At 47.4% G+C, this 14,011-nt stretch overlaps 1 protein-coding gene across 2 annotated transcripts in view; it reads left to right on the forward strand.

Moving 5' to 3' along the window:
• FER1L6 (fer-1 like family member 6) overlaps positions 1-14,011 on the forward strand; it is a 181,733-nt gene that overhangs the window by 90,539 nt on the left and 77,183 nt on the right. For both annotated transcript variants that reach the window (XM_077271183.1, XM_077271184.1), the window contains 4 exons: positions 1,562-1,662; positions 7,615-7,705; positions 9,983-10,099; positions 13,401-13,553. In XM_077271183.1, the coding sequence (XP_077127298.1) occupies positions 1,562-1,662; positions 7,615-7,705; positions 9,983-10,099; positions 13,401-13,553 (462 nt within the window). The remainder of the gene's footprint in view (positions 1-1,561; positions 1,663-7,614; positions 7,706-9,982; positions 10,100-13,400; positions 13,554-14,011) is intronic.

The raw sequence follows: 14,011 nt of genomic DNA on the forward strand, positions 1-14,011 counted from the left end.
TGTGTTTAGAAAAACTATTAAAAGGGTTTTCCCAAGGTTGAAGGTTACAACTTCCTCCATGTATATGGTCAGAAACACATAATATCCAAATTGTCAGATATGCATTAAGTGTTTATGAGCTGATCTGGAGTGTGTAACCCCAGAGATGGAAACCATTTTGCAATAATTAATCTGTAAACAGCAGTTGTTAAGTTTCCAAGTGTCAACAGGTGGCCTGCTGATCACTAGGAGTTCACCAGCTGAGACCCCTGAATATCTATGGGTTGGTTGAAGAAAACAGAATACAGTGCTTTGCTCCATCTCTAGCAGTCCCATGAACAATGATTGACATGGAAGTGCCCATACTCCATTCAGAAGGACCTGTTTTATTGTGATTGGTGGGGTGTCACAGGTTTTACCATGACAGAGTGGGGCCAGAAGACCACGGTGACTTATTTCATTCAAACCTGCAGTGCAGGTTAATCTGTTCAGTTGAGAGCTCATAAGCTTTCTTACTTTATAGTCTCAGCTGTTCAGTGTTGGCCACTCACCTCTGCTATATATACTCGCCTCTGGGAATCAGGGATTGCCAGTGTTAGTTTCATACTGCCTGGTTCTGGAGTTGGTTGTTTGAGGAGGCATTTCATGTGTTGTTCAGGAGACTGTTGCTTGGTAATTTGGCTGTGTGCATATCCTTATCCTCTCCTATTTGGTTTTTCCTATCTTTACTTCACGTTGTTTGATTCTGCTCTTTGTTGGTGCATATTTGCATGATTGGTATTTTTATTTATCTCTGTCCATCTTCCCTTGTTTGTTTTGTTTGTGTGTTCTTATACACTAAAACTCCCCACTTCCCTGGGTGGGGAAGAGAACAGATAAGTGCTGAGTTAGGATCTCAGCAAGGCAAAACCCGGCGGCGTCACCATCAGAAGTAATCCGGGGATCAATGATAGATATGGCGACCCTAGCTTTAGGGATAAGGAAGGAGCTCCTAGCCCTGGGATATCCTGCAACAGTGCAATGACAGGTGGGGTTTCCAGTGGTTGAACCCCCAATCATCAGTAAATTATACCCTATCCTTAAAGAGGTTGTACACTACTTTAACTTTGATGGCCTATCTTTAGGATAGGTCATCAATGTCTGTCCTCCGCTGTGTGCTGCACATCCGTACCCTATTGATTTAAATAGGGGGCAAATGTGCAGTACCCGACCGCGGCCACTGTAAAGTAGATAGAGCAACACTGTGCAGTTCCATAACTAAGCAGTTACAGACACCGCCGACACAGAGAAAAGATAATTGGTGGGGGCACAGGGGTATCGCGTCCCCATTGATCAGACATTGATGTCCTATCCTAAAGCTAGGCCAAGTAGTGGACAACCTCTTTAACGTTCAATCTTTGAAAAACCCCTTTAAGAGACTAGAGGTGCTCCAATAATTACCATAGGGACACTACCCTCTGCTGATCGGACTCTCTGGTGTTGTACCAGCGCTTATCATACATTAATAGGTCATACTAAAGTAAGTCTTCAACAACCCCTTTAAGTCTCCTTATAGTCTAACAATGTGACCTTTACTTTCTAGGAAGAAGGATTAGAACATATGAAAGAACTCGTCAAGGTTTCTGATTTTGCCCCTGAAGAAAAGATGAGAGACGTTCTCACTGACTTTATCAGCCAGAACAAGTACGATCATCCCTTATCAATAATAGCCATTAAAGGGGACCTCTCACTTACCATAAATATGTAATATTTTCACCTTGCGTAAATTCTACTGTTCTCCTGAATCCAGTGATGTTTTTCTTTTATTCCTACTCCTCTCGGTGCCTGAGATATGGCCTCCTCTTTCTTGCCTGTAAATCTAGTGCGGAGCGCCCCCACACCGCCGCAGGGCCGAGGGGTACCCGGAGCCGGGCCTCTGGGATCTCAGTCCTGGGGTTGTCACGGTGGCTAGACCCGGTCCGTGGCCCTGTCTGTCAGTGGGGGACGTCCGTTGCAAATAGGTGCTGTTAACGGTGGTGTAGCGGTGCAGTTGTGGGGTGCAGGTCGCGGTAAATAACGAGGACACCAGGTTGCAGTCTCTTTACCTCTTTACTGGAGATCTCTCGGTCCTCAGTCCGGAATCCGGTCCACCAGGCTGCGCAAGTCCGGCCGGTCCAATGGCACCTCCAGAGTTCTCCTCACAGGTGGAAATCAGTGCCTTCCTTCTTAGCGCTTTGTGTTGTAGTCCTTCCCTGCTGTGCTTACGGAAAGTACCCCACAACTGTTGTGTCTGTTTCTTAAGTTCCCTCACAACTCGATTAACTGATCTTCTGCTAATCTTCCGTCCCTTCCTGATGTTACAGTCAGAACGGCACCCGTTTGTCAGGTAGGCCTGGAGTTCTTCCGGGACCCTAGAGACGCCCCTCTCCCGCAATTGCCCCCCAAGACTTCATAGGTGATATGTGGTAGACAGCCCGCCTGAGACTGACTGTCCTGCCGCTGTTTGGAGTATGGCTTAAAGCTGTATATTATTCCACTCCCTCGGCGTTCCGGCCACCGGTAATGCGCCTCAGCAAGGTGCTGCCTCTTTCAACAAAACCCCTGCTGGTATTCTCCTTCTGCTTGATTTCGTTTCTCACTCAGCACAATCTATCTCGCTTCTAATCCTTTCTTAGGGCACCGTCGCTATTCTGAGCAGGCACGGTCCCGTTACGTTCTTTCAATGCCAAGCCTCTGCCAGGATCCCACCCCTGGCAGAGACCCTACTGTCTCTTCCTCCACAACACCCTCTCTCACTAGGTGTTGCTTTGTTCGATCCAGTCAGCTTTCTCTACTAACTTCCTGCCTGACCCCCAGTTTACCCACTATGGTGGGGAGTGGCCTAGTGAATAGAACCCTTAGCTCCCCCCGGAGGCCCAGCTGTGAAACATATTGGTGTCTGTGATACCTGATTGGAGGAACTCCTTCAGTGCCATCGAACGCACCATGGCTCCCCTTAGTGGCGGAGCCACAGTACTGCAACGACCAGGACTCTGGGGCGCTGCACTCCCCCCTGGTTAAACACAGTACTCCGGGACTGGGAAGAAAACAACAATACAGGTTAGCAAAAAGACATACAAATTTGTTGAGTGCAAAACAATAAGCATACTTGAACAGGCTTCCCTTTATGGGAGGTGAGGACACTTTAACGTTACAAAACATAATCAAATATCATAGCAACAGGCTACAATTAACTCTCATTACCCAACCGGGTATTCTACTAAGTGCAATTGCTGGAACAATAAATTAACATTGCCTTTAAGAAACATACACTCTTAGTTTATCAAAGGCCTTCCTATAATCACATTACAGGGCAAGGTAACTTCACATTCTCCTACTTTGAACCTGCAGGACCGCCTGTCCCTATGGCACCAGACCTACTGCCTCTCCTTTCTTTTACAGGACCGCCCCGTTCAGCCAGGGCCTACTGCCTTTCTCTACTATACATAGTATAGACATAACATTCCTTTCAATTTGAGAGCATGGAGCACACTCTGCTTGGCTCCTATAAGGACTCACTCACTAACCCCTACGGGTCTACTTTCTGTCCTTAGTAACGAACTAACTTTCTATGGGGACGCAGGGTTTACCTTCTATCCTCACCTTCGTTATTACTTCTTTACTTTTAATTAAACGGAACTCTACATCTACCCCTACGGGCTTTCTGCATCTTTCTCTTCAAAGAACATTATCTAGGTTTCACATTTTAAACAAATTAAACACACATAACTTTTCCATGAAAAACAGTTACATTTCCTTCAAAGCATTATCTTGACATTACTGTTCTAAAACAGTATCACTTTCAAGTTCAATTCTAACCTCCCCTTTAAGAGGAGATCAAGTCTTTCTGAGGTAGCTCTTCTTCTCAGCCTACCAGTCCATGCAAAGGCTCCGGAATGGTATCTTCGCAAAATGTCTTTAAACAAAACCAGTAGGAAGCACCTTTAAGAAGGTGCAAACTATTTACAAGAAAGTTCAAATCATGCACAGTCCATGATTTCGCAGTTTGTGTAACTTTGTGCAAAACTTCAAGAAAACAACAATAGTGACCCCGGGTCAACAAAGGGGTCACCTTTTTAAAGTTTACCCTGGACGGGTTTAGCAGCAACTTAAAGAACAAACAGTAACTATTTACATTTTCAGGTTTCCGAGGTTTACTCTTGTTCAGGTGGCCTTGGCCCCTGGCTCCCGGCTAATGTCGCGCCAGTGTCACTGGTGGGTCTTCCCGGTGCAGTCAGACCGCTTGATGCCTGAACCTGAAGACGGATCCTAGCTGCCAGCTCAGTTGCTGCAATGACATGTGCAGTGGCAATGTTGGTAAGCTCTGCTACATTTGGTTCAATCACAGCTGAAGTAGTAGATGACACTCTCTCAGGTCCACGTCGGCGAACGTTATGGGCACACCCTTCCTGGGCACTCCGATGGCGGGTATCTCCTGACCGTACAGGCTTCAGACCCTGGTTCACGGCTGATGCGGCGGGGGTTTGTCCCATCTCTTTCCAGTCTTTCCATTGGGAAATCAGGCACTGCTTATATTGCTCCCAAGTGAGCACGGCAATGGCGTGACCTCTTCTCCAAACCCCATTCGGCTCAATCCGGGGGGCCTCCCACCGGAGAATCACTCCCTCCGAGCTCACATCTAGGAACTCTCCCATTGCGGTCGGTGGCGGGGATACCAGACCCTTCATTACTTCGAGGGATGATGCCACCATTCCCGCCATCAAGAGGCAGCTACTGTTGTGAGGAGGGTCGGTCGCGGGAGCGGGATCGAGCGGGGAGGCAGGGGTATCTTCCGTACCTACACCTGATGTGGTTCCACCGATGTCGATCTGATCCATCGACGAGAACGCTGGAGTCGGCCGCAGCCCGGACCGCAGCTCCTCCGATGCGGTCCTCGAACGCTGTTCCGCTCGCTGTGGTTCCTCCTCCGCTGACTCCAAGGCCAGGATTGGGGAACTCGGCCCCGCTATCTGTCCCAAGGGCTTCGGATCCGCCGGCTGTAGAGGGCACGGGTCCACTTCCAGTGAACGAGGGTAAGCCGGGACTGTTCCTTCCTCGCTCAGGCACTTGCTGTTCATCATCGCTGCCTGATAGTCGGTGGCAATGCATGCACCTGACTCCACCATTTCTCCGAGGTCGGGCTTCTCCATCTCCTGCTTCCCGCCGTTGCAAATCAGGAGGTTGTCTTCTGCTTTGGGGCAGGTCATCTCCTTGCAGCCCGAAGCGCAGAGGGCGGTATCCATTTCTCGCGCCATTCTGGTAGTCTCCTCCCATAGCACGCCCTCCTTCTTCTCCAAAGTAGCAATGGCGGCGGCTTTTGGCGGGAACTTCTATTGGTCAGTGGTAGCACACAGTCTCTCAATAAAGCTACAGTTCATGCACAACAAATCACAGTCTCTAGGCACACATGACCTGATTCTTCAGGCTTAAGTAGATCCTGTTCGTGACGCCAAGTTGCGGAGCGCCCCCACACCGCCGCAGGGCCGAGGGGTACCCGGAGCCGGGCCTCTGGGATCTCAGTCCTGGGGTTGTCACGGTGGCTAGACCCGGTCCGTGGCCCTGTCTGTCAGTGGGGGACGTCCGTTGCAAATAGGTGCTGTTAACGGTGGTGTAGCGGTGCAGTTGTGGGGTGCAGGTCGCGGTAAATAACGAGGACACCAGGTTGCAGTCTCTTTACCTCTTTACTGGAGATCTCTCGGTCCTCAGTCCGGAATCCGGTCCACCAGGCTGCGCAAGTCCGGCCGGTCCAATGGCACCTCCAGAGTTCTCATACAGAAATTGTACACGGCACTCGAGGCTCCTGGTTGGTGCTCAAGTAAGGTTTCCAACCCGTCAATGAAATGAATAATAAACTTGGCACTCAAGAGTCCTTTTTGCAAGATGAAAAGATAACTGTTCGTTTATTGGTGCAACCAGTTCAATAATTGATGATTTATTGGGTCCCCGTCGGGGAATCGAACCCCGGTCTCCCGCGTGACAGGCGGGGATACTTACCACTATACAATAGTGGTAAGTATCCCCGCCTGTCACGTGGGAGACCGGGGTTCGATTCCCCGACGGGGACCCAATAAATCATCAATTATTGAACTGGTTGCACCAATAAACGAACAGTTATCTTTTCATCTTGCAAAAAGGACTCTTGAGTGCCAAGTTTATTATTCACCTCCAGAGTTCTCCTCACAGGTGGAAATCAGTGCCTTCCTTCTTAGCGCTTTGTGTTGTAGTCCTTCCCTGCTGTGCTTACGGAAAGTACCCCACAACTGTTGTGTCTGTTTCTTAAGTTCCCTCACAACTCGATTAACTGATCTTCTGCTAATCTTCCGTCCCTTCCTGATGTTACAGTCAGAACGGCACCCGTTTGTCAGGTAGGCCTGGAGTTCTTCCGGGACCCTAGAGACGCCCCTCTCCCGCAATTGCCCCCCAAGACTTCATAGGTGATATGTGGTAGACAGCCCGCCTGAGACTGACTGTCCTGCCGCTGTTTGGAGTATGGCTTAAAGCTGTATATTATTCCACTCCCTCGGCGTTCCGGCCACTGGTAATGCGCCTCAGCAAGGTGCTGCCTCTTTCAACAAAACCCCTGCTGGTATTCTCCTTCTGCTTGATTTCGTTTCTCACTCAGCACAATCTATCTCGCTTCTAATCCTTTCTTAGGGCACCGTCGCTATTCTGAGCAGGCACGGTCCCGTTACGTTCTTTCAATGCCAAGCCTCTGCCAGGATCCCACCCCTGGCAGAGACCCTACTGTCTCTTCCTCCACAACACCCTCTCTCACTAGGTGTTGCTTCGTTCGATCCAGTCAGCTTTCTCTACTAACTTCCTGCCTGACCCCCAGTTTACCCACTATGGTGGGGAGTGGCCTAATGAATAGCACCCTTAGCTCCCCCCGGAGGCCCAGCTGTGAAACATATTGGTGTCTGTGATACCTGATTGGAGGAACTCCTTCAGTGCCATCGAACGCACCATGGCTCCCCTTAGTGGCGGAGCCACAGTACTGCAACGACCAGGACTCTGGGGCGCTGCACTAGCATTGTTTTCCAAATGGGTGTGTTCATCAAGAAGCCGCCGACAGCAAAGAGCTGAGGACCATGCCCACTTGTCGGGAAAAGACAAGGTTTATATAGAAGAAAGAGAGGGCATATCTAAGGAATGGAGAGGCGCAGGAACAAATGAAAAACATCACTGGATTCAGAAAAACAGCGACATTTACACTAGCTAATTTTTTTAAACATATTTATTGCAAAAAAAAAAGTACACATTTCTCATTGATCATATACCGGCATAAGTTTGAAAAAACTATGCATTGCTGTGACACATGTTCATTACTTTTTAATTTGTGTAGTAAAATGGAAACTGTCAAGAAGCAGGATAACTGCTGTTGCTGGATCTTACAAATGCTACCAACTACACATTCATAAACCAAAAATGCATACACACAACATACATCACATATACACAATTTAGCAGCATTATAGAACATATCCACAGTACCAGTTTTCTCAGAGACATAGAGACACGGGTATAAAGAAGTGGGGCACAAACCGGTCCTTGTACACCCCTTACATACATACCGTGTACACGGATATATAATCTGGTTTGTCAATTTTTTACTTTCAGGGCATTCATCTCAGTAGCAGAGAAAAAAAACAAAATGGTGAACACGACTGCACTGGATAAGAAACGGGTAACGCTCTGCAAACAGGAACTGGTAAGACACCTGATAGTGGTGGTACTTTTGGACAGACAATGATAATGAATCGATTCTCATTCATCAATATCTGACTGCTATAATAGTCATTATTTCCTCAGTACAATCATAGTCTTACTGTGCCCATAAGGCCACGTTCAGTATTTGGTCAGTGTTTTACATCAGTATTTGTAAGCCAAAACCAGGAGTGGAACAATTAGTGGAAAAGTATAATAGAAACACAGGCACCCACTACTGGTTTTAGCTTACAAATACTAATGGTGAGGGCCTTAGTGTACCAACAATGGTGATGGTCCCAGTGTGCCCACAATGGTGATGGCCTCAGTGTGCCCACAATGGTGATGGTCCCAGTGTGCCCACAATGGTGATGGCGTCAGTGTGCCCACAATGATGATGACCTCAGTGTGCCCACAATGGTGATGGCCTCAGTGTGCCCACAATGGTGATGGCCTCAGTGTGCCCACAATGGTGATGGCCTCAGTGTGCCCACAATGGTGATGGCGTCAGTGTGCCCACAATGATGATGACCTCAGTGTGCTCATAATGTTGATGGCGTCAGTCTGCCCATGGTGGTGATGGCCTCAGTCTGCCCATAGTGGTGATGGCCACAGTCTGCCCATAATGGTGATTACCTCAGTGTGCGCATAATGGTTATGCCCTCAGTGTGTCCACAATAGTGATGACCTCAGTATGCCCATAATGGTGATGGCCTCAGTGTGCCCATAATGGTGATGGCCTCAGTGTGCCCATAATGGTAATGAACTCAGTGTGCCCATGGTGGTGATGGCCTCAGTCTGCCCATGGTGGTGATGGCCTCAGTCTGCCCATGGTGGTGATGGCCTCAGTCTGCCCATGGTGGTGATGGCCTCAGTCTGCCCACAATGGTGATGGAATCAGTGTGCGCATAATGGTGATGCCCTCAGTGTGCTCACAATGGTGATGGCCTCAGTGTGCCCATAGTGGTGATGGCCTCAGTGTGCCCACAGTGGTGATGGCCTCAGTGTGCTCATAGAGGTGATGGCCTCAGTGTGCCCATAATGATGATGGCCTCAGTGTGCCCATAATGGTGATGCCCTCAGTTTGCACATAGTGGTGATGACATCAGTGTGCGCATAATGGTGATGCCCTCAGTGTGCCCACAATTGTGATGGCCTCAGTGTGCCCATAGTGTTGACGGCTTCAGTGTGCCCATAGTGGTGATGGCCTCAGTCTGCCAACAATGGTGATGGCCTCAGTGTGCACATAATGGTGATGACCTCAGTGTGGGCATAATGTTGATGCCCTCAGTGTGCCCATTGTGGTGATGGCCTCAGTGTGCCCATAGTGGTGATGGCCTCAGTGTGCCCATAGTGGTGATGGCCTCAGTGTGCCCATAATGATGATGGCTCAGTCTGCCCATAATGGTGATGGCCTCAGTGTGCCCATAGTGGTGATGACCTCAGTGTGTGCATAATGGTGATGCCCTCAGTGTGCCCATAATGGTGATGGCCTCAGTGTGTTCATAGTGTGATGGCCTCAGTAAGCCCACAGTGGTGATGGCCTCAGTGTGCCCATAATGATGATGGCTCAGTCTGCCCATAATGGTGATGGCCTCAGTGTGCCCATAATGGTGATGGCCTCAGTGTGCCCATAGTGGTGATGCCCTCAGATTGCCCATAATGGTAATGCCATCAGTGTGCCCATAATGGTGATGACCTCAGTATGCCCCAAATGGTGATGACCTCAGTGTGTGCATAATGGTGATGCCTCAGTGTGCCCATAGTGGTGATGACCTCAGTGTGCCCATAATGTTGATGGCCTCAGTGTGCCCATAATGGAGATGCCCTCAGTGTGTCCACAATGGTGATGACCTCAGTGTGCCCATTAGAGTTATAGCCCATTAGAGTTAGCATTATTTGCCCATAAGAATGATGGCCGCACTGCCATACAATTTTCTTGGCTAGTCTGAGTGCCACTGAGCAATAATAGTCTCAATGTTCCCATAATGGTGATAGGTAAAATACTCTTATACCTTGACAACAAATATATAATTGTCCCCATAAGTTACACAATGTCTAGGTCCAGTGACAGTCTTAGCTAGGATCAGTCGCAGTGCCCCATATCAATGTCATCTGTAAAGTGCCGTAACAGCAGCCGCAGATGCCTCACCCAGATGACTGCAGTCAAGTCACCCTGACAATATCAGTCAAACAAACCTGCGGAGATAAAATATTCTACACCGTGATCTTAGGCTTTCATTCAGTTTTTTTATATGCATGATCATGACCTTCTTTATAGGAGGGAATGTCCAGCGAAGCAAAAGCAATTGTACAGCAGAAGAAGAAGTTGTCAATGAATGAGATGACCAGGGAAATGCAGAGTTTCGTTGATAGGATCAAGTTTCTGGTGGACGAGGTAAATTAAAAAATTCTATAATTTCCTTAAGTGCTATACCTGACAAGTGGAGTAAATATCAAAGATTATGGGAGTACGGTGGCTCAGTGGTTAGCACTGAAGACTTGCAGCACTGAGATCCTGGGTTCAAATCCCACCAGGAACAACATCTGCAAATTTGTATTTTCTCCTCATGTTTGTGCAGGTTTCTTCCCAAACGCCAAAGATAGGGAATCTAGATTGTGAGCTCCTATAGGGACAGTGATGTCTGTAAAGCACTGGTGCTTTAATGGTGCTCTAAATTCAAGCAAAATAAATGGATTATGTTTGACACTGTCATATAAGCTCTTCAAGTTGTTTGAAGCAACAAAAATGGGCAAGCAGAATGATCTGAGTGACTAGGACTACGGCCAACTATGATGATGATGATGGAGCATCTCAAAAATAGCAGGTCTTGTGGGATATTCCCAGTATGCAGTGGCTCAAAAGTGATCCAAGGATCCAAGTAAAGACAACCAGCAACAGTGACGTGGTCACCCAAGGTTCATAGATGCCCAGGGGAAGCAAAGGCTAGTCGGTCTAGAAGAGCAATTGTTAAATTAGGCATAGTGCAAATGTTATGGCCGATTTGTCTATATTATATTCAGATACATTTAGGGGGTACAGAATTTTAGACTATACCTTCTCTTCTAAGTGTATCCTTAAATTAAGAGATATCAGAATAGTCATACAGTGCTCAAAAAAAAATAAAGGGAACACTCAAATAACACATTCTAGATCTCAATGAATAAAATATTCTCATTGAATACTTTGTTCTGTACAAAGTTGAATGTGCTGACAACAAAATCACACTAAAATCATCAATGGAAATCAAATTTATTAACCAATGGAGGTCTAGATTTGGAATCCCACTCAAAATCAAAGTGGAAAATCCAATTGCAGGCTGATCCATCTTCAATGGAAATGCCTCAAGACAAGGAAATGATGCTCAGTAGTGTGTTTGGCCTCCATGTGCCTGTATGACCTCCCTACAATGTGCGGGCATCCTCCTGATGAGGCGGCGGATGGTCTCCTGGAGGATCTCCTCCCAGACCTGGACTAAAGCATCCGCCAACTCCGGGACAGTCTGAGGTGCAACGTGACGTTGGTGGATGGAGCGAGACATGATGTCCCAGATGTGTTCAATCGCATTCAGGTCTGGGGAATGGGCGGGCCAGTCCATAGCTTCAATGCCTTCATCTTGCAGGAACTGCTGACACACTCCAGCCACATGAGGTCTGGCATTGACCTGCATTCGGAGGAACCAGGGCCAACCACAGCAGCATATGGTCTCACAAGGGGTCTGAGGATCTCATCTCGGTACCTAATGGCAGTCAGGCTACCTCTGGCGAGCACAAGAAGGGCTGTGCGGCGCTCCAAAGAAATGCCACCCCACACCATTACTGACCCACTGCCAAACCGGTCATGCTGAAGAATGTTGCAGGCAGCAGATCGCTCTCCACAGTGTCTCCAGACTCTGTCACGTCTGTCACATGTTCTCAGTGTGAACCTGCTTTCATCTGTGAAGAGCACAGGGCGTCAGTGGCGAATTTGCTAATCCTGGTGTTCTGTGGCAAATGCCAAGCATCCTGCATGGTGTTGGGCTGTGAGCACAACCCTCATCTGTGGACGTCGGGTACTCAGACCATTCTCATGGAGTCAGTTTCTAACCGTTTGTGCAGACACATGCACATTTGTGGCCTGCTGGATGTCATTTTGCAGGGCTCTGGCAGTGCTCCTCCTTGCACAAAGGCTGAGGTAGCGGTCCTGCTGCTGGGTTGTTGCCCTCCTACGGCCCCCTCCATGCCTCCTGGTGTACTGGCCTGTCTCCTGGTAGCGCCTCCAGCCTCTGGACACTACGCTGACAGACACAGCAAACCTTCTTGTCACAGATCTCATTGATGTGCCATCCTGGATGAGCTGCACTACCTGAGCCACTTGTGTGAGTTGTAGAGTCCGTCTCATGCTACGAGTGTGAAAGCACAACCAACATTCAAAAGTGACCAAAAAATCAGCCAAAAAGCATTGGTACTGAGATGTGATTTGTGGTCCCCACCTGCGGAACCACTCCTTTATTGAGTGAATCTTGGTAATTGCCAATAATTTCCATCTATTGTCTATTCCATTTGCACAGCAGCATGTGAAATTGATTGTCAAAGTGTTGCTTCCTAAGTGGACAGTTTGATTTCACAGAAGTTTGATTTACTTGGAGTTATATTCTGTTGTTTGAGCAATGTATTTTGTAAAGCTCAGCACTCATTTGACCTTCACCGCACAGAGGACCAGAGTTTGTACGCTGCCTGTGACATATGGCATGCGCTTGCACAGAGTGCAGTCTATTGCTGTCAGGACTCTGAACATTTTGATTACCTTTTGTGCATTACTGCCCTTTTCCAAGATGGCATCTTTGGTCTCATGTGCACTGTCTTCCTGCTATATAACTCCACCCCAGCCTTTAGTCTGTGCTAGAGTATTCTGCCTTGCATCCAGCTCCTGATGACTCCCTGGCTTTGCACCTGCACCTGCTCCTGTGAACCTGTGTGGAGATCCTGCTACTCAGCTCTGAGTTCCTGCTGCATACATCGGTTTCCAGTAATCCTCCATCTGGCTGCTTGTGTTTTCTTCCATCTGCATTTGCTGGACATGTAAGCTGTTGCTGCTCTGCTTAAACCTGAGACTATTAACCAGGCCTCCCTGGTTGTGCTAAGATATTATTTGAACTGCCTTATAAGCATATCTATCTGTGTTTGGACTATCAAGGACTTATTCGTGTCAAGTATCCTCAAGAATAATTGTGCTTCATAGACTTTCTGCGTGATTGCATTTTCCTCTGAAGTTTCCTATAGACTGCTGAGCTGCATTTGATATGTGCACCAAGTGTTGTGGACTTGAGTTTCTCTCTGCACCTGTTTGAATCACCATGTGATAATATAGACTTTACCACTTATAAAACTGTGCCCTGTAGTTGTCTTGTTCCATGCAAAGAGTCTCCTGAGTTATCCCCTATAATTATTACAATTGCCTCTCCTGGGGCTTACATGTAGATTGGCGTCTCCGCCTCACAATTTGGAATAATCTTAGTAGGGAAGGTGTTATCTGGCCACTGCTAGTTATTACGGCTTCTGTCTGCAGACCATTTCTACCAGATTACAGAAAAGAGAGTTTACTCTTCTGAAAGCGAGATGGAGGTGATATAGGGGAGATAGAAGGACCCTGGTAAGACATATAAAGCTCTGACTGATGTGGACTTCTGGACATTGACAGCTTTGTACCTGTTTTGCAGCCACAACATACTGTTCCTGATGTCTTTGTATGGCTCCTCAGTAACAATAAGCGTGTGGCATATGCCCGGGTCCCAGCCCGAGACGTTCTCTACTCCCCGGTGCTTGAAGAGAAAGGTCACCATTGTGGGAAGATTAAAACGCTCTTCTTCAAAGTGAGTAGCTCCCATCTGTAGAGCATCGCCACTCGGAAAGTGCAATTAAAGGTCTAACCTTTCCAGTAGGCTTCACACATTATTAATTGTGACACTGATTTATTTTTACTATGTAGATTGTAACAATGGCGGATAATTGTGTGGACGCTGCGCTGTGGATTTATTACTTCTTCCTTATAAATGTAAAGGAGAAAAACCACAACCTAGAGCGAGCTACTCTTCATTATCCTCACTGTCATTTATGGTTCTGACTACTTAGATAATACCGTTGTGCTAATGTTCTTATACCAATCCCATTTCTATCTGTCTTTCTGTCCTAAAAGTCCAAAATTTCAGTAGCACTGAGAAGATAATCTTTTCTGTGGTCCCAGGCCTTCATATTTCTGATTGAAGAATCATCAAAAAATAATCCAAAAAATACGGACAGTAGTACTCCAAAAATTAGATGAAAAGTGGAC

Source organism: Ranitomeya variabilis, chromosome 6, assembly GCF_051348905.1.
Source record: "Ranitomeya variabilis isolate aRanVar5 chromosome 6, aRanVar5.hap1, whole genome shotgun sequence".
Lineage (NCBI taxonomy): Eukaryota > Metazoa > Chordata > Amphibia > Anura > Dendrobatidae > Ranitomeya > Ranitomeya variabilis.